We start from the raw sequence: 23,016 nt of genomic DNA, 5'->3' as shown, positions 1-23,016 counted from the left end.
ATCTATAAGGTTCCACTTCATCCCTGGCCCCTGGCTGTATACATTTCAGACAACTTGTGAAATGGGACATTCTGCATAATGTCAATGTGTACTTTCTACTTTTGGTACTTTTTAAGTACATTTTGATACCAATACTTTTGTACTTTTACTCAAGTACATTTTTAATTCAGGACTTTTACTTGTAATGTATTATTTCGGCATTGCAGTATTGATACTTCTACTAGTAAAAAACAACACAGTACTTTTTCCACCACTGGAACCAATTCGGTTAAGAAATAAAATAAAGTAAAAATAAATAAATACAGGTAATCTTTTATAAATCTGTCCTGACATATTAACCTTATTCTAGTCTGAAATTAATTATTTCCTTGTATTGTATTACTTGTGGTGATAATGTATTCCTGTCTTTGCAGTGTCTTACTCATAGGTCTTACTCTATGTTGGCATGTGCGTCGAAGGATTGCAGTGGTGTAAAGTAACTAATTATTATTTCCAATTTTCAGAACTTTTACTTCTACTCCACCACATCTCAAAGGCAAATATTGTACTTTTACACCACTACAATTATTTGAAAACTTTAGTTACTACAGTAGTTACTCTGTAGATTTTGATAATTATTACAAAACATACAGTAACCACTTCAGCCCTATATACATTTCTGCAAGGCATTGTGAGCTTGCTATTTTCAAAAGATTTTTATACATTTGAAAACTTGGGGCATTCTGCATAATGAGTACTTTCCACTTTTGGTACTTTAAGTACATTTTGATACCAATACGTTTGTACTTTAAACTCAAGTAAATTTTGGACTTTTACTTGTAACAGTCTGAGTATTTCTACATTGCAGTATTGATTCTTTAAGTTAGATTTTTTTTTTTACTTTTTCCACCACTGAAGGATTGTGAAGGGAGTGAAAGTATGTATGTATGTAATGTTTATGGTTTAAAGAGAAATGTGTATTTGGCCAGGTGTTCGCTGTGATCCCTGCTGTCCTGCCGCTGCGCTGTCCATGGTGCTGAACCAATCACCAACCCATGGCTGTAAATCAACATCATAATGATTTACATCCAATCAATACATCCAAACGCGTGCGTCAGAGTGAAACAATTCCATTTATTGATTTATTGTGTTAATAGGCAGCCTATTAGGTGGATAAGATAACACAAACAGTCATCATAGTGCAAAGCTCTGGATGTGTTCACCGGTACTTCTCGGCCAGGGCCAGCGCCACCCTGATGAGGAACTTGTCCACACTGGTGTGGATTGTAGGGGTGTATTCTCCAGCGAAGGTAATAGCCAGAACGATATGGACGTTGTTGATGAAGAGCTGTGAATAAAAAACAACCAGTTATTGTTATGTGTTGGGTAGCCTACGCGTCACATCTATGTTAACATGATTAAATCTTTGACTTCATATTTCGTTTGGATTAGGCCTACGTTTAGTTATTAATTGTATTCATTGGGTAAAAATTGCTATTTAAAAACAAGACCAGGAGACCTGGTTCTGCCAGACCCAGAATAAAATCCATATATGGTCAAAAAAGGGACAAGATGGACATAATGTTATGCCCATGTATGGACGAAAGGGGACAAAGCCTCATGTAGGCCGACCCCTTGGGTCTGGCAAAAATCAACACCACCCACCTTGAAGTTGGCAGGGTCTACACGCAACATGAAAGCATGCAGCTCGCTGAGAGAGAGCAAGCCAGCTTTGAGGTCGTTCATTTTGGACACAGCATCCATGACGGCGTTGAAGATGACACCACCATGTTTCCTGACATTGGGGGAGGTTATGCTCAGATCGCTCCAGTGGGAAAAGTAGGTCTTGGTCTGGGGGTAGACCTGGAGTGTCCTATAAGAGAACAACAGGTGCATTTCATTAAGAAGACTGCAATTACATTGTAAAAGTATAGGTCCTGGTCTAGGGGTAGACCATGAGTGTCATAAGAGAACAACAGGTACATTTAATTAAGAAGAATGCAATTACATTGGTGAGAATTACGCAAATTACGCATCAGTGTTGGGGCCATTTGGTCACATGTGCACACTCTCAGACTTACAAATGGATAGATTAACACTTAGGATTTGACTAATGTAATGAAAAATCTAATTTTATACAACTTTAATAGCACAATATGTTTTATTTAATTTCTCTCTTACCTGGCAAGGGCTTCAGCACCGACATCAGCACCCCTGGCCCCGATTTTGGTGAAGAAGATCTTCACGACCTCTTTATCCTTGGCGTTGAGACTCATTGTTGCTTGTTTACAGGGGTTAGGTCTACCTCCTTACTGCTCTGCTAAACGTGTGTGCGAGGCTTTATATGTTGCCGTCCTGCCCACAGCAGCCAATGCCCTTTGGAGACTCCACCCATACGTGTCTATGCTATTGGCCATGGCTTATCTCTGGCCTCTTGGCGTCTCGAAAATAACCATTTGTTCCACTGCCAAGTTTGTAGGTGTTACACTTACTACAGTAGAATACAGACGTATTTAGTTGTAATTACACTTTTATACGTTGTAGTCAATTATTGGCTTCTAGGCCACTATTACCTTTATCTTAACACTGGCCTATAGCTATTTGAAAACAGCCGATCTACAAGCTCACAACACTAGCTTGTAGATCTGATTTCATGATGAAGGCCATGGCTGCCGTGCCCCTCTCATTTTGGCCCCATGCCCTTCAAAAAATGATATGCCCTGAGGCCATAGTGGCCTTGATGCCCCACCTATAGGCTACTGCTGCCCCCACCTTGTCTTTATGTAATAAATATAAAATCATCCACAATAGGTACTTATGCTATGCCCTTATGGTAAATTCACTATTTGCATTGTTGATGGCATTTGGCTTTTGTGCCCTCAAGCAATTAACAACACCAAAAGCCAAGTGGCCTTACCCCTAGAATAATGAAATTCCAGACCTGGGGCTAGGTACATGGTAAGCCACTTGATGCTATATTATTGAATTTAGCTGGGGATCCCCTGGAACACCGTCATGGACCCCTAGGGGTCCCTGGACCCCACTTTGAGAACCGCTGGCAAAATGTATGATAATGCTTGAATATGCAAATATCGAATACTACAAGAGATGGCCACTGAATTATTATTTTCATGGCAAGTCTGAGTTTGAAAAAGTGCAAACAATAAATATTAGGCCTGCTTTTCAAACAGTTATTCAGTCATTAACACAACTAAATAGGCCTAAGCAAACTGCTTTGTTTGGTCATAATGTCAGCTAATTTCTGCAAAATATATACCAGTATATATTTTCTTCCAATAACACACAGTAGGCTAAAAAAAGGATGTGTGGTCAAGTAGGCCTACACCCACATAGCCTAATTTCACTGTTAATTACTTAATTCACTATTCATCAGATTTTATTTCACAAACAGAAATGGTGATAAATTAGGATACTTTAATCATTAAAGTATCCTCATCATTAAAGTGTAATGGGTTAATCAGTGGAAATAAAACCAACTTTGATCATTTAATTGACATCGAGTCCCAATTGAGAATTGGACTAGGCCTATGCTAATCAACAAACTTAATGCTTATCTTTAAACTACAGTACCTCCGCCCTTGGCACTCAAGCTGATGATGGTATGACATGAAATGCTACCAAACCAATCAGCAACAGAAGGAAATTACCCTATAGCAACAGACCAACTTCTCACAGCCACAGTGTAGCAATATTTCATGTTTTCATTCCTTTGTTTTGCAATTGTGTTTATCATCATCGACTATGCAAAACATGAAGACATATGCTGTAAGATCCTTTGTCATTTTTGAATGGCAAGTTTGTGCACTCTTGTATGTTTTTATTTTCGTTTCTTTCATTCCTTTTAGATTATTGAGTATAGAGAGATTGAATCATTTTATTATTGTATTATCATAATGTACAAAACATTGGTATTATAATGCACAAAAACAAGTGGTTGGCCCATCTTTTTGTCTATCTTAGGACAGGTGCGCACAGCTCAAGGTAAAGTCAAATTATGTTACAGTGCCCTCTGGTGGACTTCCAAATGTTCACCAAACTTCATCGTTATATTGGATATGCCTATAGTACCACAACACATCCACCTTACACACACAGGTATAGTAGCTATAAAAGCAGTGCTGTCCAGATTTATTTAATTTTCTTCCAAAATGCACAAGCAGAAAATAGGATGAACACAACCTGGGATTTTACACATAGCTTAATAAAACATAAAAACAAAAACTTGTGCGATTAGATAAAGTAGTTGTGAAAAACAATTCAAATGTATAAAAAGAGAAAAACAGTTAAATTAAAAAAAGAATTAAAAAGTTTATAAAAATTCAACTGCTCAAAAGTGAATATGAAAGGTGTGGGGGGGGGAACATTTGAAGTACAAATTCTGACATCAATACATATTTTTCTAGGAATCGGATTCTATGCATCGCTGCTAGTTTAGCATAATGACATATATTATTTTTTACATTTTTTTTATGTTACATCAAAAAACACTCAAAGACTTTGTAGTTGCCTTTCAATTTCTATCAGGATGCCCCATCTTATAGGTGGTTTCACCAAATCTATCAGCACTCACAAAACATTAAAAGCACAAATTCTTCTCACGTCGTTATCTTTTCGTTTCTTTCTGCTTCTTCTTCTTTTCCTTTTTTTACAACCTTCCAAAATACCTTCATGTATGAAAATACTCATAATATAGTACCATAACTTTCAGAAAGTAACATTGTCAGTTAAATACAAAAGCTTTTTCTCCTATACCTCGCTGATCCCAGGCCTGTGTTGGTACACCAATACACTGATCACCAACATACAATGTTATACTGTAGTTGTTATCTTTGGGCCCATCATGGGAAATGTGGTCAACACTGTGAGACCTCTTCAACATTTAATAACTCTGAGGGTGAGAAGGTTTGTGTCATCTAGTTAAAGGGACAAGTCATGTTTTTACACTTGCGCTTGATAGCGCAAATCCCAAGGGTCTTGTCAAATAGTTGCAAACCCAGCAACCGTAGTGCTCAATGGTTTTCAACTATCTGACAGGAATGTAATGATGTGGAATATCAAACTCATGTGAAGACCAAAACTATTTCTTTACAAAGGTTCGATATAAGGTACAGTAACTGTCACCTAGGAAATAAAAGTGTGATCAGGAAAGTGTGACATTTAATCAGATTAAAAAGACACTATCAAAAATATTCTACAGTAAATAAATCTTGATATATTGTTTAATAAGGTGTGTTTTGTATAAGAATGTTTGCAGCACCAATAAGCTAACCGATGCATTTGATAAAGGACACTTATCTGTGACATTGCTGGCTTTTGTTATTCCATGAATGATTGTGACAGTGACACAAAATACATTTATACCGTGTCAAAGCAAATGTCAATAATTACAGTGACAATACACTGTGTTAGGCATAGACTAGTAAAAGATCCATTTGGAATAAAACAAGGAGTTTCATATAATGACCTGCATAATGAAATTAACATAACTGACTGAAGCACGACTTGTTAGTGACGCTTGCTGAGAAGAACTGATCTTAAAGCTAACAACGCGACGCGTACAGTACAACCATCCTGGAGACAAGAACTGATCTTCAAGCTAACAACGCGTACAGTACAACCATCCTGGAGACAAGAACTGATCTTCAAGCTAACAACGCGTCGCCTACAGTACAACCATCCTGGAGATTCACTATTTCCGCCCGAGACGTACGTCAACCACCATTGGGACTATATATTACAGAACACTGTATACAAAGGACACACATTAAAATCCTCAGTGTTACTTTATCCATTTGTAACTAAGAGTGAGAGTGTTAAATTAACTCTGAGGATTTTAGCGTGCAGTGTATTAGAGTAACGCCAAGTGCTATAGCTGAAGATGACACACGCACACACGCACGGACGGACGCACGCGCGCACGCACGCACACACATACACACACACACACACACACACACACACACACACACACACACACACACACACGTGAATGCACGCATGCACACAAGCACACACTTAACCCTTCTTTCTCAGTGACATAGATAAAGAATGACAGTGAAATATGAGCATGTGTTGTGAAGTGGCTGAGGGCCTGGTGTGACAGACAGCATGGTGGTGGTGGGTCACTTTGATTCACCAGCAGGCGGGGAACCCAAGAGGGGAGACTTTGGTGAAACCTAGAAAAGAAGACAAAAAGGCATCAAATTGAAATACTAAAGCAGTGTTTGCTTGTGTGAGTTTCTATCTATCTATCTCTCTATCTATATCTCTATCTAACTATCTATCTATCTATCAGACTCAGAATTGTTTTCACATGAAGAGAGAAGTTAAGAGCAGGAGCAAAACACAGGATAGAAAGAGGTCAAATAATTAAAAGGATATATACATACAGTACAGTATACAAATAGCATAGTAGCAGGTATGTGCATGAAGTTTAGAATAGCATCATATGCAGATGTGTTCATAAACATGCCGCCATGAGGTGAGATTAAAAGGTAGTGCAGGTGCAGTGTTTCTAACCACTTAAACCCCATATGGAGTCCCTCAGGGCTCTATACTAGTACATTTTCTGTCTTTTCTGTTATTGTGGGGCAAGCTTTCGCTGAAAATAGCAAGGTCAAAACACGTTGCTCCACAATAAGGATGATGGGGTTTAAGTGGTTAAGATGCAGTTCACTAGAACAGTGTGACAGGTATATGGGACAAAGGTCTTCATGCAACAAGGGTAAATCTACTAATACATACTTATATATTAGCGTTTTGCGAAAGCACTCACCGGGGACGGAGGCTTAGCAAAGTTGAGGTGTGCATAGAGAAGCACAGCGATGTCGTTCTGACTGGCCTCCAGGGCGATGGACAGAGCAGTGCTACCATCCTAACAGAGGACAACAGTGGTGTAAAGTAACTAAGTACATTTACTCAAGTACTGTACTTAAGTAAAATTTTGAGGTATTTTTTTAAACTTTACTAGAGTATTTCCAGTTTTCAGTACTTTTACTTGTACTCCACTACATCTCAGAGGCAAATGTTGTACTTTGACTCCACTACAATGATTTGAAAACTTTAGTTACCAGTAGGTTTTTATTATTATTAAAAAACATACACTAAACACTTTGTATATACATTTCGGCCATTTGAAAATAGATCTGCTATTCTGCTATTTTCAAAAGATTTTTATACATTTGAAAACTTGTGAAATGGGACATTCTGCATAATGAGTACTTTCTACTTTTGTTAAATTTTGATACCAATACTTTTGTACTATGAATTCCGGACTTTTACTTGTAACAAGAGTATTTCTACATTGCAGTATTGATACTAAATTTGAATACTTTTTTCACCACTGGAGAACAATGATAATGGTGTTAAAGTTACACTGTGCGATTGATTGTGCAATATTTGTGATAGTCACAAGGCTTGAAGATAAGATACGCTGTATGAAGATGAACAATAAGTGTGGCCATCCATTATTTATATTATTTTTAAACGTTTTGTCAATTCCCCAGTTCCCACTACTACGTTATGACACCAGATTCTGTCTTTTACCAGTGTTTCGCCCAGGTCGACGCGATTTTGAGGTTAGGTGAGGCATAGTTTCTGTGAGGTTAGGGTTAGGGTTAAGGTTAGGGTTAGGCATAGTGTTTGTGAGGTTAGGGTCAGGGTTAAGTTTAGGTTTAGGCATAGTTTTGGTGAAGTTAAAGGTTAGGGTTTAGGCGCCACCTGGGCGCCACACCAAAGGAAGAGGGAGTCCCGTTATGACACAATAATTATGACTTCTAACTGTATCATGGATAAAAAGCCACTACAACGATCTGCATCTGTGCAAAAGGTAGCAGTATAACCGATTTAATTGGTCATTGCTTAAATACATTTAAAATAAATACACTGAAAATCCCCTCAGGTATTACTATGTACCTGTTCATTTCACATAGAAAAACTGAAACAGCTTCAGTAGTAACTAAGTTTGTGTCAGTTTGTTTTCTGCTTGCTACAACAGATGGAGATGCCAGGGAGCCCTCGATGTTGTGCAACAGCAGCTTATTGTGGTAATTCCCCTTGTTTACCAGTAGGAGGTGCTTATCACACGAGGCAGCTTAAATAATTGGAACAGATGGAAAGGAGGGGGTGAGATATGGTTCGTCTGAAAACAAGAGGCTCAGCCGGGGGCGAGGAAGGGAAGGGAAGAACTCACATTATCTGTGAGAGTGGCGTCGCAGCCTGGCACAGACAGTAGCTGTTGAACAATGTCCACGTGGCCGTGCTCGCACGCGCACATGAGCGCCGTGGAGCCGTCGTCGTCGCGGATGTTGACCTGGGCCCCACAGGAGAGCAGCGCCCTGACCATGTCCCCTCGACCATGGCTGACTGCCAGCATCAGCGCTGTCTGACCAGCCTAGAGATACACACACGCCCACGCGCCCCCACACACACACACACACACACACACACACACACACACACACACACACACACACAGAAGAACATTAAGTTTGATTTATATTTCGTCATATGACGCCGTCGCTCACCGCAAACAGTCACAAAAATCTCGACGTCTTGTGAGCTTGTAGATCTCCTATTTTTGGTGTGAAAATGTGATCTGCAGGTAAGGTAAAAAAGGACCTTCAAGGGTATATTGGATGATTTACTACATAAACATACAATTAATACATTGCCCATACTGTATTTAACTTTAAATTTGCTTCATGTGTCTTGAAATGAAAGGGCGGTGATCATTCATTTATCATGCTCTGTCATGATCAATTATGTTTCAGGCTGGGATTGCTCTAAGGTTATTTATTGATTCTCAGTTCATTTTATGTGATGTGTTGCAGTGCTATACAGGTATCTACACCAATGTATTGATTACACTGAAGGGGGTTGTATTTTGTAGGAAATCATACAGATAGAGTTGTTTGGCTGGAAACAGAATGCGCAAGCATTAGGATTAATTAAGTTGTTCTAAAAATAAACTCTTTACAAACATGTTCATAGGGGCGGCGGGGAACAGGATGCTGTAGAAGAGCTTATATTGGATCAGCAAAATGTCTACATTATAAAATGAGCTATGTTCCAATGCTCATCATGACTGAATGCTGGTGCACAGTGCTTCCAGATCTATTATGATTAGAAATTAAGATGCTTTGAAGTTTTTAAAATAATTGTTAAGTTGCATTTCTATTGAAAGTAGAGTATGTCTCAGGAAATGATTATTGTTTTCTTTCATAAAGTGAATTATATTCAGCATCTCTCGAAGGATTTCCAGTAGCAGCATTATTTAAAAGTTCTGCTCTTTCAAAATTCAGCCAATGTAGCAGTTCTTTGCCAGCACTGAGTGTGTTTGTAGTTAAAGTTCTGTCATGATAAGGCAGTGTAGCTTGGGGGGTGCAGTGAGTCCTCTGTACCAGCAGAGGGCATACCTGGCTGGCTTTGGCGTTGACGTCCCCTGTGCGCAGCAGCTGCAGGACTGTATGAAGGTCACTGTCTGAGTGGAAGGCTGCCAGTGCTGTCAGCATGATGGCCGTGTAGCCTGCCTTGTTCTGCTTGTCAGCATTACAAAGGCCTGGCAAGTACAGAAGACAATGGTTTGTGGCAGATATGGCCAACGGCACAGAGAACACATGTAACATGTTAGAGAAGGATGTCGTGTAAGGCTATGTGTCACACTTCCAGTATTACAGGACCATACCGGTGGTCTGACTCAGTGCTGGTAAAGTGCTCACATTTTTTACTCAAGTGAAAGTATCAATATTGCAATGTAGAAATACTCTGTTCCAAGTAAAAGTCCGGAATTAAAAATGTACTTCAGTAAAAGTACAAAAGTATCAAAATGTACTTTAAGTACCAAAAGTAGAAAGTACTCATTATGCAGAATGTCCCATTTCATAAGTTTTCAAATATATCATTTGTTTAAACATTATTAAAAAAATAGCAAATCTACAGGCTCACAATGTGTCGCATCATGACGCATTGTGAGCTTGTAGATCGGCTATTTTCAAAGGTCCGAAATGTATAGGATTTAAGAGGTTAATATATAAAAGTGTTTTTTATATATAAAAAACTAGTAACTAACGTTTTCAAATAATTGTAGTGGAGTAAAAGTATAATATTTGCCACTGAGATGTAGTGGAGTAGAAGTAAGTACTGAGAACTGTAAATACTCCAGTAAAGTAAAAAAAATACCTCAAAATTGTACTTAAGTACAGCACTTGAGTAAATGTACTTAGCTACTTTACACCACTGGTCTGACTTTATATGACTCACTGTATATACAGCATGACTCAAGGGTATACATGACCATTACTGCAGACCACTTTCCAAAGCATGACATAGTTTGTTTGCTTTTCAAGGAAACCACTAGATCCTGGCCCTTTCATTATGGTATGAAAATCAACTTGAAACTTGGAGATAACTGCTGGAGATAATTGGTAATCCAGTACACTAATATTGTTGCAGTTATTTATTTACTTCATAGTTTGTAGTGTGTCTTAAAAATGTGATTGATTTGGAAAGTCTAGCAGCTGAGAATAGTCAGGATTGATTAGAATTTTGTCCATAACAAAATTGGAATGTCCATGACTTATTAACCCCACATTGATAGTTAACAATGAATCAGTTATTTAGGTATGTTTGGTAATGTTTAATAATGACTCAAGAGAAAATGTTAAATCTTAAAACGAAGCCATTAATTATCTGTTTATGTACGATATAATATATGGCCAAAGCTGTAGATAACAATGACAAGTATCGACTGTAAATATAATGGTTAAACACAGCACAATATGATGCTGTGGCATAGGACATACACATATTTTTAACAATATATCTAAACAAGCGTTTCCCTTTTTTCCACTCTTATTTTCTCTCCAAAGCTTCTCTTTTCATTCACAGACATGATAAGACAACGTCTTATCTCCATTTCTGTACTTCTATTTATTTCTCCGAATTAAACACTTAAACCCAATTCATTAATTGATTGAATCAATTATAAGACCATTTATCAATAATCGATCATTTATAAAATAATCAATTAATAATCAGTCCCTATTTTGTGTTATATTACGAAAAAAAAAAAGATTCAAAAATAGATAAAATAGTCGATTTACAAGCTCATTACGCGTGGCATCGCGATGCGTTGTGAGGATGTAGATCTACTATTTTCACAATTTTTTGCATGACACTGTTGTGCGACGAAGTATAAAATAACGCTCAAGTGGTTAATCGATTCGCTGATATAAAAAATACATATATATAAAAAAACACACTTCTTGATTATTCAATTCGAAGATTTGATCAGAGGAATAATCAATAGAATAATCGCTAAGAAAATCATCGATAGTTGCTTGTAGCCCTAAACACTATACACTTTGTTGACCAGGTTCCAAATTTTGCAGACATGCAGTTCTGACATGCCCAGAACAGGGACACCAGGGTTCATGTGGCTCACCGGTGTCTAGTAGCAGTTTGACCACAGGGAAGTTGGAGTGAGAGACGGTGTAGTGCAGCGCTGTGTTCCCGTTCCCATCAGCCATGTTGATCACAAACTCCAGCAGCTGGGGGGAGACTGAGGCAAACGCGTCCATGTGGGCTCTGACGACAGCTGTGTCAGCGTTTTTGTGACAGGACACACGTAGCCACTCCTGCAGCACTGTCGTGTAGGCTGTCCTCTGAGGAGAAAACACACACACACACACACACACACACACACACACACACACACACACACACACACACACACACACACACACACACACACACACACACACACACACACAGAGAGAGAGAGAGAGAGAGAACAATGAGCTAAGAGAGACATACAGTAGACACTCAACAACAGACAGCAGCAGAAAATGCTCAGTCTTTCACAGTCTTAATTTAACTTCAAAGAGTTCACAAAGAGAACCAAATGGACAAATAAGGGTCCATTTGTACACTCCCGGGAGTTGGAATTTACTGTGTTGTATACAGTGTGTCTTCTGGTTGTGAGAACCGGGTAATGTGCTACTCAAAGCAGAAAATTATATGTCATCACAAAACCCCCAAAAGTGTGATCTATTTTTACGTTAAGGTGATCTCATATTTAGAGTTGCTCTGATTCCCCTTGGCTCTGTCTCGCACCGAAAATAGCAGATCGCTGCGATGCATTGTGAGCTTGTAGAACAACTATTTTCGTTGCGAGACACCGGTGCACAACTAAGAATAAATCAGGCTTAAGTGTGATCACTGCCTAGAAGAGAAAAAGTTAAAACGTGGCTTTTAATTCTAGAGTCTAGAATGTCCTTGAATGCAGTTGTTTTTAAATTGTTCCTTGTTTTTATGCTTGAGAACAAGTACCACAATGTTAATACGTCTTGACTTTATTGTGTTTATGCTTGATGTTTGTTTTAGATGCATGTTTGTACTACACAGGACCTCAATGGAAATAAGGCCATAGGGCTTTCTTACGTTATCCTTTTAGCATCCTTTGGAATGAATCTGTACCACTGTACCTTTTTTGCAAACTGCTAATAAAGTATTCAATCAATCAACAAGCTACACATGTATTTTAACTGAATGCCAAATAAATCAAATCAAACAAAGAGGATACATACCGCTCCCTGCTGGCTGAAGGCATTGGGTTCCCCCAGGGCTTTCTGCAGGTCATGAAGAGCTGTCAGCACAGTGTCACTCAATTCCAGTCTGGCGCAGTGGAAAATAAACACAATACAATATCAGCACTTTGATGCAAACTCATAAAGCCACATTTATGCTTTAGCGAAGATTTGTCGGGTGACAGTCTTGTCGACGCTTTATTCAACAGGACGATACATCATTTCTGTCGAGGAAATGTTGCAAAACACTTTTTCGCTGAAGCAACAAATTAGGCTTCAGCTCAATCATACAGTATGTGTATACAGATCTGACAGCTACGTACAAGAACGTCCTGCAGTGTTGACACTGCTGTGATGTAATTGTGTGTGACAAAAAATAAAACCATATCTCCATATTTCAACTTTTTATGGTTTCTTTCAGGTAAATTAATGACCTGCTGTACTTCGTCATACTACAGTCATTCAAGAGCAGCAAAAATAGCAGATCTATAAGCTCACAAAGCAAGTTTGTGTGAAAGTGATAGTGGTTAAGTCTTAAGTGTGTATGTGTGTGTTATAAATATTAAATGAAAAGTACTAACAAGAGCAGCTTGGGAATAAATAATGACTACATTGGATTGGAACACAGGTTTTTTTTTCAATTCCCTGAAAAGTAACAGTTTTGGACATACAAGGTTTCCACTGGATAGCGATAGCCTGGAAACCAGACGAATCTGCCACAGCTAAAAAATTAAAATAACCCTGGGCAGATTGGTCTGGCACTCCTTGGTTTGAATTACATTACGCTCACCCCAGGCCCAGAGTTGTGGGTGACCAATCAGAACCCACCATTCAATTTATTTGCTGTGACGTTTGAATCTGTTTGTAACCGACCCTTGGAAATGAATCTTCCACGCCTAAGTTCCAGACTAATATCTACGCAGTGATATTAGTCTGGCCGTGCTAGGCTAGGACAGCGACGCCTTGAACTTTGTTTGCAGAATCTGCCATGTTTACCTGCTTTGTTGTTTGCCTGAAGCTGATGCAGCATCATCAGGGTTGCTCTCGGTTGCTGGATTTGAAAAGGACGACTGGGCTATGCTTATCTGGGAGCTCTGCTCTGAGTCCGATTGGCTTGTGCCGTGCTGAGGGGCGAGGTCGGTCGTTTCTGATTGGACGGTGTGTTGCTGCTGGATAGGATCAGTGGTTTCAGTCTGAGTGGTGGTGCAGGGCGGTGAGGGACAAGTCACTGTTACAGAGCTTGGTTCAAAAGTGTGTTCAGTGCTGGATGATGTGGAGGTAGTCTCCTGAAGGACGGCGTTTGTTTCTGATGATTGGTCGACGCTCTTTTCGGGTGTAGGGTCATTCTCTGGGCAGGAGGGGGAAGTAAGGTCAGCGGCTGGCGACTGAGAGGCACATGTTTCTACCACAGTGTTCGTGGCTGGTGACTCGCTGGCCTCATCTTGGCCGGTGCTTGGTTGAGTGTCAGGAATGGCAACTGGTAGGTTGACGGCAGTCTGCTGAGGTGTGAGGTTGGTTTCCTGGGGCTGGGAATGCTCCTCTGGAGTGGCTGTGTTTTGCTGGTTATGCTGGACCGTCGACTCTGGCTGCAGCTTCTCTCTGGCTTCGTGATATTCGCTGGAGTCACTCTCCTCTGAGCTCTCGCTGCTGCTGTCTTCAGATGAGGTGGACTCGTACCTACGAGCAGAGGTGGAAAGTATCAATACTGCAATATAGAAATACTCTGCTACAAGTAAAAGGCCTGAATTCAAAATGTACTTGAGTAAAAGTACAAAAGTATTGGCTTCAAAATGTACTTTAAGTACCAAAGGTAAAAGTACTCATCATGCAGAATGTCCCATTTCAAGTTTTCAAATGTATAAAAATATTTTTCAAATGGCCACATTGTATATAGGGCTGAAGTGGTTAATGTATGTTTTGTAATAATAATCAAAATCTACAAAGTAACTAGTAACTCAAGTTTTCAAATAATAGTAGTGGAGTAAAAGTACAATATTTGCCTCTGCGATGTAGTGGAGTAAAAGTAAAAGTATTGGAAATTGGAAATACTCAAGTAAAGTACAAATACCTAATAATTTTACTTAAGTACAGTACTTAAGTAAATGTACTAAGTTACTTTCCACCACATACGAGACAACGCGCTTCTCTGTCAATGGGTAATATGTCAGCACAGCAAACAGCGACCACATGCAAGTCTTGGGACAGAGTGGTTTGTAATTGTGGTCATTAGGCCTAATTCATGGCGCCGTACGACGGTGCTGTGCACCAAAAGTAGCAGACCTACAAGCTCACAACACGCCACGGATGGATGCGACGCGCTGTGAGCTTGTAGGTCGGCTATTTTCGGTGCATGACGACGTCGTACAATGAAGTATAAATCAGGCTTTAGAGTCAAGAGTCCCACCATTTAATGGTAATTTGTGGTGTGCCAAATATAGGCTGGCCCCACGCCCCAGTGTTTACATTCCTGAGGGAACCACCAAGGAGTTAAAAACGACCAGAAAAAGGGGATACTGTTATTATGGAGCAATTCAATGAATCAATTGCCCAAAACTTCAATCATCAAATCATCAAATCATCTATATACTTCCTTTTGACACTTTTAATAGACTACTTGTCAACTCGAGAGACCTATCAAAGTATGCCGGATGTTCGCTCCTTGTTCCAGGCTTTCTCCTTTGCGAGAAAGCTCAGGAACTCAACATGTCCTTTATGCTTTAATATATGTGCCTCTTAAACTGAGAGTTATGAACAAATATATTTCATACAGTAACGTAAAGCAAACAAACAAACATAAATAAATACATGTTTTCCACAGTTCAGAGCATCATATTGTTACAACGCAATAGTTATCTGCCTGACCCTTACCCTCCATTGACTCCAATGAACTGCAGGTTTTTCTTGGTGGACGGAGAACCAGGTTCACCCTCTGCTTTTCGCTTCATGATGGACCTCAGAGACGACTGGGGAGAGGCTGAGGCTGCAGACAGTTACAAATCACAAGATGAATACTCAAACTTGCAAACATGAGTTGAGGTGACAGTCAGATTTAGAGCCCGATCAGTGATTATTTGATGACATCGGTATCTGTAATTATGCGGTAGATGCCATTTTTAACCACCTGGTGTCCCTATTTCGGGCATGTCATTATCAAAATGTTTCAACATTTTTCAAAATGTTTCAACATTTTTCAACATTTTTCAACATTTTTCAACATTTTTCAACATTTTTCAAAAAGTTTCAAAATAGCAGATCTACAAGCTCACAATGCGTTGCAACACGACTTGTTGTGAGCTTATTGGCTAGTATTTTTTCAACATTTCTGAATAGGGCATAAGTGGTTAAATACAATAAAATGATTGGTCTAGCACTCTCCAAAATCTGGATGGCATCGGTTGGGCTCTATCAGTTTCATTTTTGAAAGATGGAGCTGCCGAATTACCTGGCTTGGATAAGCCTTCTTGACACTGGATGGCTTCTACGGTGGTGTGCTGGTGAGTTTCTACTTTCACATGGGATGAAGCCATCTGATTAGCAGCGGAGCTCATGGCAATGGCAGGATTAGCCACAGGCACCGAGGTAGACAGCTCACTCCTTAGGACATCTCGTACCTGTTTGGAGCTGATTGCTATTGGCAACTCAACTGGAGCGTCTGACGAAGGAACACAGCGAGGGATACATTGTTTAACATGTGGAATTGGAAGAACATTTTTGACCAAAAATAAATGAATAATAATAACTAGAAGGTATCCACCAGGCCAAGTAGCTTATTTTGGGCCAGCAAAGTTTGGAATCCAGTCATACAGGTGACACACTTTGAGTGAGGATTGGACAAAATCAGTAGGAGTAGTAACAAAAAGTGTGTTTTGCAACAACAACAAAAAACGCAACATGGCGGAAAGCCTGTCTGGTGGAGATGGTCGTGGCTTATTTGGGGAGTTGTGTAATTATCAAAGGAATCCAAGGGGAAATTATTTTGATTGTATGACCTACGGTTCAATAGAAAAATCGGCCTCCTAATAGACGCAATAACAGGCCGATGTGAAACATTTGAGGCAGAGGTTCTGCTCTGGCCTCCAGGGAGTGTGTGCACAGTTTCACGGCGATCGGTCCAACGGGGCCGGAGATTATCTGCTCACAGACAGATGACAGGCGAAAACATAGTCTCGGCCACGCCTTCAGTCTGGCGGAGACAATAATTCTGAGACAAACTTATTGTGACATTGGAATTATAAGGTTCTATATGCGAGTACAGAGAGAGTTGTTTGAAGATGTTGAGCTTACAGGTTTCCACATTCCATATTGTCTAAGATACAAGCGTAAAAATGCTTCATACATTTATATAGTGCATTGTGTGTTAAACTTCAACACATAATAATTGAGTGCCCTAAAAACAACACATTTAGAACATTAACTTGGAACACAGAACACAGAACCTACCCTCTGGAGTGGGTGCATCAGCATGTCCTCTGTGGTGTCCCTCTGGGACTGTAGCGGCAGCCAGCTGAATAGCGGGGGAACTACAGCTCTCTGCCCGTAGCAACGTGCCCACCTCCACCACAGTGGGCTGCTCCAGCGTGTACACCTGGATGCCCACAGTTCTCTGCTCCGTCCGCTGGCTGTGCGGCGTGAAGCTGACCACGGTCTGCAGACGGCGGCCCTGCAGCTCCTGACAGCTCACACTGGTCTCCACGACCGGGTGCTCCGCCCGCAGGGCCTGAGCTCGCCCCTCCCTCTTCGCAGCCTCCACCTGTTGCCGTGCGGCCTGCAGCTCGTGCTGCGTCTTCTGCAGCTGCCCCTCCAGCTGCCCCACCCGGGTCCTCAGGGCCTCGGCCTCCGGTAGCAGCCCCAGATCTTGCTCCCGGACCCCCACGCCCACATGACGACTTCCCCCGCCGCCCTCGTCCGGTCCCACCCCGACTGTGCGCACCTCCCCCTTTCCGCCCGACCGCGCGCCCGCCACGATCACCGTGTCCTCGATCTCGCAGCCGGAGTCTTGCTTGGAGCCGTCGGGGGTGGCGGGAGGCGACAGGGGCCCCTTGGGTCCGAGGGCGTCCTTGTTGGGCCCCCCCGCGCCGGCCTCCTCCTCGGGGATGTCGATGTAGAGCTCCCCTCGGGGGCGGACCCCCCGGCTGCTGAACGTGTGGCCGAGGAACTTCTGGCTCTTCAGCTGGACGCTGAGCTGACGCTTCTCCTCCTGCAGCACGGAGATCTTCACCTGCAGCACGGGGATGGTCTTCACCTGGAGGGGTGCGACAGTTACTCCAACTGATCCATTTAATCAATGAATAAAATAATCGAAACATTAAAAAAATAGCCGATCTACAAGATCACAACGCACTATTTCTGCATGACACCGTTGGGCGAAGAAGTATATAATAACGCTTAAATGGTTAATCAAGTCATTTTAAAATCTTTCAAAAAAACTGTGCTTCTCGATAATTTTATCAATTTAAAAATGTATCAACAAAATAATCGCTAAAGGTGATGATAACAGTTGCAGCCCTATTCACCTGCTCCTCCAGCTCCCGGATCTTCCTGAGGGCCACGGCCATCTGCTCCCTGACGTGCTGCAGGTGTGCGGGGGTGGGGGACACGGGCGTGGACAGGCCAGAGCCCCCCGGGGTGAAGGAGCCCCCTCCCCCCTCCGCCCTGCGGTTGAAGCTGTGGGCGCTGCTCAGCGAGGTGTTGGAGCCGGCCATGCTGCAATTTACAATATTAGGCATTTAGCAGACGCTCTTATCCAGAGTGAGATTGGAATAAGCAGAGTAGTCATGAACTCTAGTCAATAAACACGGTGAATAGTCACAGAGAGAACAGTGTATTATAAACTAGGACAGTGGTTCTCAACCTTTTCAGGCCCCAGAGACCCCCCCAAAATAATCATATTTGAACTGGGGACCCCCCACCCTGACAAGCACTTGGAATTGTAGTTGAGGCCTTACATTTACTTGGTTCCACAGATAAATATTGTGAAAATAGCAGATCTACAAGCTCACGACGCAGAGGAGTTGTGAGCTTGTAGATCAGCTATTTTCAAAGTGTTTGCCTCTTTCGTATATTATTTGACAATTTGGCCAATGTTTGACCAGTTTGTATAGTACACTTTGTCTATTACTTTTGATGCAGTGATGTATTTTTTATTCTTAATGAGTGTCGCGCCCGTCACAGACCTGCGCAGAGCAAGTTCTGTCAGGGAACTTGTTGGTGGCCTACCATTGGACCACGTCAGCTCCACATACTCATCCACTCACACTCATTTCATTCTCAGACCGCTCTATTTAAGCTGGAAGTTTGCACTTCTCATTCTGCTTGCTTTTGCTGCACACACACTGTTGTTGCTGCTGCTGCTGCTGCTGCTGCTGCTGCTGCTGCTGCTGCTGCTGCTGCTGCTGCTGCTGCTGCTGCTGCTGCTGCTGCTGCTGCGCTGCTGTTCATTGCTTTTTGCTAAAATTGCTGCTCACCCTCCACCACCCCCAGGCTACCACCTGTTGTTTTGGATCTGCTGTTTATGTACGGGGGATTCGGAGTCCCTATGGTTGGGAGATGCGCTTTATCAGAGTACCTAAACGCAGATCCAATTCATCGACAAACCATAATAAATATATTGCTCATTTTATATTCAATAAATATATCTTATCCTTCATGAGTTGTCTTTATCCATTTATGAGTTGTCCTGACAGAATTCTTTTTTAAGTTTTAAAAAGGTCTCAACAGCCCTTAAATTGTCACTTCACTGTCATCTGGGGACCCCCCCAAAATCATGTAGGGACCCCCTGGGGTCCCGACCCACAGGTTGAGAACCACTGAGCTAGGACACCAGGTAAACAGTTTATTTTATTTTGAAATGTCACTAGAGGATAAGCCCCTTGAGATGCAGTTTTCGAGGGGGTCCCCACAATGAACCTAGCATCTGTCTAAACAACAGCGGTTCTCAAAGTGGGTCCTTGAGGGGGTTCCAACGGGTCCCCAGCTAAATGAGTTGATCATAGCATCAGAATCTGTTAAACCACTTGAACCCTAATTTATACTTAATAATAATATTTAGAAAAATCTAGAAAGATTATGTGGAATCATTTATAACATTTATAACAATACAAATCTTCTCTTACGGGGTCTCTACAAAAACTTTTCAGATGGGGGTTCCAATGGCCAAATACAATTTAAGGGGCCTTGACATGAAAACGTTTTAGAGAACGACTGATCTAAAATAACATTCTGTCCATTTGTAACAATAAGATCCCAGTGCAATCAATGAACCTGCTGTGCATGCTGCCCAGGTTGGAGAAGCGGCGCGCCTCTCTCTCCTCCTCCAGCTTCCTGCGGGCGTCCAGCAGGGTCTTCTCCACGCGCGCGGTGCTGAAGCCGGGCCTCTGGGAGGAGTGGAAGCCCGGGGCGCAGTACGAGAACGAGGAGTGCCGGCTGTCCGCGCTGGCGTTGGAGCACAGCGACTCCGTGGAGGTCCACCAGGAGCCCGTGTAGCCCGTGGAGCCGCGGGGCAGGGAGCCGTAGCGCGGCCGGCGCTGCATGGGCACCCTCTTGATGGTGTTGCCCTTCTCGATGTCGTTGACATATTTGAGGAAGTCGAGGTCCAGACGGTAGCCGTAGGGCGTCTCCACCGAGTACGGTGCCTCCTGCTCCTTGCCATGCCGGGACGGGGGCGCGGGCGGGTTAAGCTTCCCTGAGGGGGAAGGAAATCGAGTTTAAACAGACGGAAATCTGACGTCTAATCTCCGACTCAGACTTCAGAAAATAGCATTATCTCAGGGGCTGCTGTGTGTTTACGTTCTGTGCGTTCACCCTGAAGGGATCTCCAAATTAGGGACAAACAACATTACGTGGAATGCTGCAGTACAGTACAGCCTGACCATGACAAGGCTTAGAATATCATACTGTAACTCTGAAATTACATGGAATTTCGGGAAGCTAAGCGCTGATAAGACAGGCATTCATACATCTCGGTTACATTGACCATTATGAATTGAAAAGAATAAATTGTCGGTGTCGGGTGGAAACCTGTCCAAAACTGTTTCTTTTCAGGAAATGGAAAAAATAACCTCCAATATTATTTAGTCACAAGCTCTCCAGAATTAGCTACTTTCAATCGTTTAAAAAATTGCAAAAATAGCAGATCTACGAGCTCACAGTATGTCGTGAGCTAGAGACATCAGCCATTGTTTTGCTATACTCTTGCATGACACCCTTGTACAATGAAAAAAACCCCATAAAAAGTAACAATAGATACCAGGTTTCTGCCCGACAGCAACAAAACTGTGAGTTGTACACAATGTACAGTACCTGGGAAGGTGGGGTCCATATGCAGCACCTGAGCCATAATGAGCCGGTGGGCTGTCACTCACGCAATCACCCACAAATTCTCACCTGGGGACAGACAGATAAAATGACTTACTAACACTCAGTGGTGGAAGAATTAATAAACAATTATTATAAACAAAAATTGTGGAAATAGCAGATCTTCAAGTTCATAATTCGGCCCCTCAGGGCATTGCAATGCGATGCGTTGAGCTTGTAGATAAGCTACTTTCACTTTTTTCTTTATATGTGTGATAATGATGTGTGGTTTTCACAAAATCCCACAAAATTGGCACACTGTTTGAGAACCACTGGTCTACAGTGTTCCCATACCTCTTGAAGCAGAGTAAGCAAAAGCAAAGTAAAGCAGAAGACCAAAATTAATGTAAAAATATGTCTCTGTCGGGTGGAAACCTCATATGTCCAAAACAGTAACTTTTCAGGATTCAGGCTAAGAAATTGCAAAAGTAGCAGATCTACAAGCTTGTAGATCTGCAACTTTTTATGCTTTTGTATGACGCTGTAGATCAAGTAGGGCATTATTTTTACGAAAAAAACACAAAAAGTTAGAATATGGAGATAAGAGGTTTCTGCCCGACAGCAACGAAATGTAAGTATTGTAAGAGCTACTGTACATTGGTACGGTACGGTTTATTACTTATTTTGCCCTCCTTGGACAGCTTTCCAGCGGATGTGTTGTTGATGTTGCATCATTATCATCATCATGTGCTACTGCCTCATGTGATGCAACTCATCCAATGTTCAGTGAATCAATAATCTAATCAGTGCCCAAAATCCAATTCACTGTCTACTACTGTCACTCCCTACTGTACCGTACCTCTGCCAATCACAGGCAAGAGCAAAACCCCTCCCACCGAGCAGCCTTGAACAATGTGACTGGGGGGGAGAGAGTGAGAGAGAGAGAGAGAGAGAGAGAGAGAGAGAGAGAGAGAGAGAGAGAGAGAGAGAGAGAGAGAGAGAGAGAGAGAGAGAGAGTGTGTGTGTGTGTGTGTGTGTGTGTGTGTGTGTGTGTGTGTGCGACCGTGTGTGTGTGCGACCGTGTGTGTGTGTGTGTGTGTGTGTGTGTGTGTGTGTGTGTGTGTGTGTGTGTGTGTGTGTGTGTGTGTGTGTGTGTGTGTGTGTGTGTGTGTGTGTGTGTGTGTGTGTGCGTGTGTGTGTGTGTGTGTGTGCATAACACCATAAAAATGATGGCAAACACAAACACTGATGTGTGGGCCTAATGGAAACTAGAAGGACATGACTAGCGCTAAAATGGAGATCCTTTCATACACGGCACATTATGCACAAGTCTATATACGGCATATACGTATCCTACCCATCGATGTTTATGTTTTTCGGGTTCAAAGTTAGCTCTGCTGTACCCCCCACTAGTCACAACGCTTCCTCGTCTTCTCCCACACATTGGTTCTTTCTGAATACGGGCCGTACGTCGCCTGTTTGTTTCTGCTCTCCGTGTTCATAGAAGAGAAGTTACAGGGGAAAGTTTCCTGGCAGCTTATTCTAGGACCGACGCTTTGAGGCTGCCAGTTACAACCTTATTAGGAATCCTTTGTCCATGCTATCCTTGTGTCTCAATTTAGGGTTTACAGACACTCTCTAGCCCCTTTTTACCCCCCCCCACCCCCCAACACACACACACACACACACACACACACACACACACACACACACACACGCTCTTCCCATATCTCTCCTTTCTGCTTCCTGTGGATTTCCCCTCTCAGATTTTCTAGCTGGGTCTTCTCTTTCGCCCTCTTTGATGTCAGATGATGTGCAGGAGGTTTTCAGCAGGTCATGGTCTCTGCTTGCCCTTTCATCCTCGAGCTCCGTGCACTTTTATTCAAGCCTGATTCGCATCACATCCAAGCCTGATTCGCTTTATGCAAGCCTGATTTTCATCACTTGTGAGCTTGTAGATCTGCAACTTTTCGACAAGGGACGCCGCGCTGTGCAACAAAGTATAAATCAGGTCTTACTGCTCACTGGATGATTCCCATGAAAATGTGCCTCTAGAGAGTTTCAAATACATTATGGAGATCAGTAAAATCCTCTTTGTTAACTGAACTCCAAGAGTGTAGAAAACGGATCCAAATGG

General features: G+C 41.9%; 2 protein-coding genes across 3 annotated transcripts in view; both read right to left on the bottom strand.

Annotated features, from left to right (window-relative positions):
• Positions 1 to 1,093: 1,093 nt before the first annotated feature.
• LOC308098333 (hemoglobin embryonic subunit alpha-like) lies at positions 1,094 to 2,319 on the bottom strand. Its single transcript, XM_080446641.1, has 3 exons — positions 2,161 to 2,319; positions 1,645 to 1,852; positions 1,094 to 1,327 (listed from the first exon to the last, which is right to left on the bottom strand). The coding sequence occupies exons 1-3, from the start codon at positions 2,253 to 2,255 to the stop codon at positions 1,199 to 1,201; spliced, it is 432 nt and encodes a 143-aa protein (XP_080302767.1). The 5' UTR covers positions 2,256 to 2,319; the 3' UTR covers positions 1,094 to 1,198.
• A 1,535-nt stretch (positions 2,320 to 3,854) lies between these two features.
• Positions 3,855 to 23,016, bottom strand: part of kank2 (KN motif and ankyrin repeat domains 2) — a 33,039-nt gene continuing 13,877 nt past the window's right edge. Inside the window, exons 3-15 of one of the 2 annotated variants that reach the window (XM_080447973.1) lie at positions 20,886 to 20,969; positions 19,848 to 20,268; positions 18,101 to 18,290; positions 17,028 to 17,829; positions 16,030 to 16,239; positions 15,456 to 15,567; positions 13,584 to 14,264; positions 12,588 to 12,675; positions 11,444 to 11,663; positions 9,417 to 9,559; positions 8,192 to 8,392; positions 6,776 to 6,874; positions 3,855 to 6,176 (exon numbers count right to left, since the gene is read on the bottom strand). In XM_080447973.1, the coding sequence (XP_080304099.1) occupies positions 6,123 to 6,176; positions 6,776 to 6,874; positions 8,192 to 8,392; positions 9,417 to 9,559; positions 11,444 to 11,663; positions 12,588 to 12,675; positions 13,584 to 14,264; positions 15,456 to 15,567; positions 16,030 to 16,239; positions 17,028 to 17,829; positions 18,101 to 18,290; positions 19,848 to 20,268; positions 20,886 to 20,922 (3,258 nt within the window). In that variant the 5' untranslated portion in view covers positions 20,923 to 20,969 and the 3' untranslated portion in view covers positions 3,855 to 6,122. The remainder of the gene's footprint in view (positions 6,177 to 6,775; positions 6,875 to 8,191; positions 8,393 to 9,416; positions 9,560 to 11,443; positions 11,664 to 12,587; positions 12,676 to 13,583; positions 14,265 to 15,455; positions 15,568 to 16,029; positions 16,240 to 17,027; positions 17,830 to 18,100; positions 18,291 to 19,847; positions 20,269 to 20,885; positions 20,970 to 23,016) is intronic. The other variant, XM_080447974.1, reaches the window with a different exon arrangement.

The sequence above is a fragment of the Gymnoscopelus braueri genome (assembly GCF_963280865.1).
Source record: "Gymnoscopelus braueri genome assembly, chromosome: 13".
Lineage (NCBI taxonomy): Eukaryota > Metazoa > Chordata > Actinopteri > Myctophiformes > Myctophidae > Gymnoscopelus > Gymnoscopelus braueri.
This window is presented reverse-complemented; position numbering and strand designations above follow the sequence as displayed.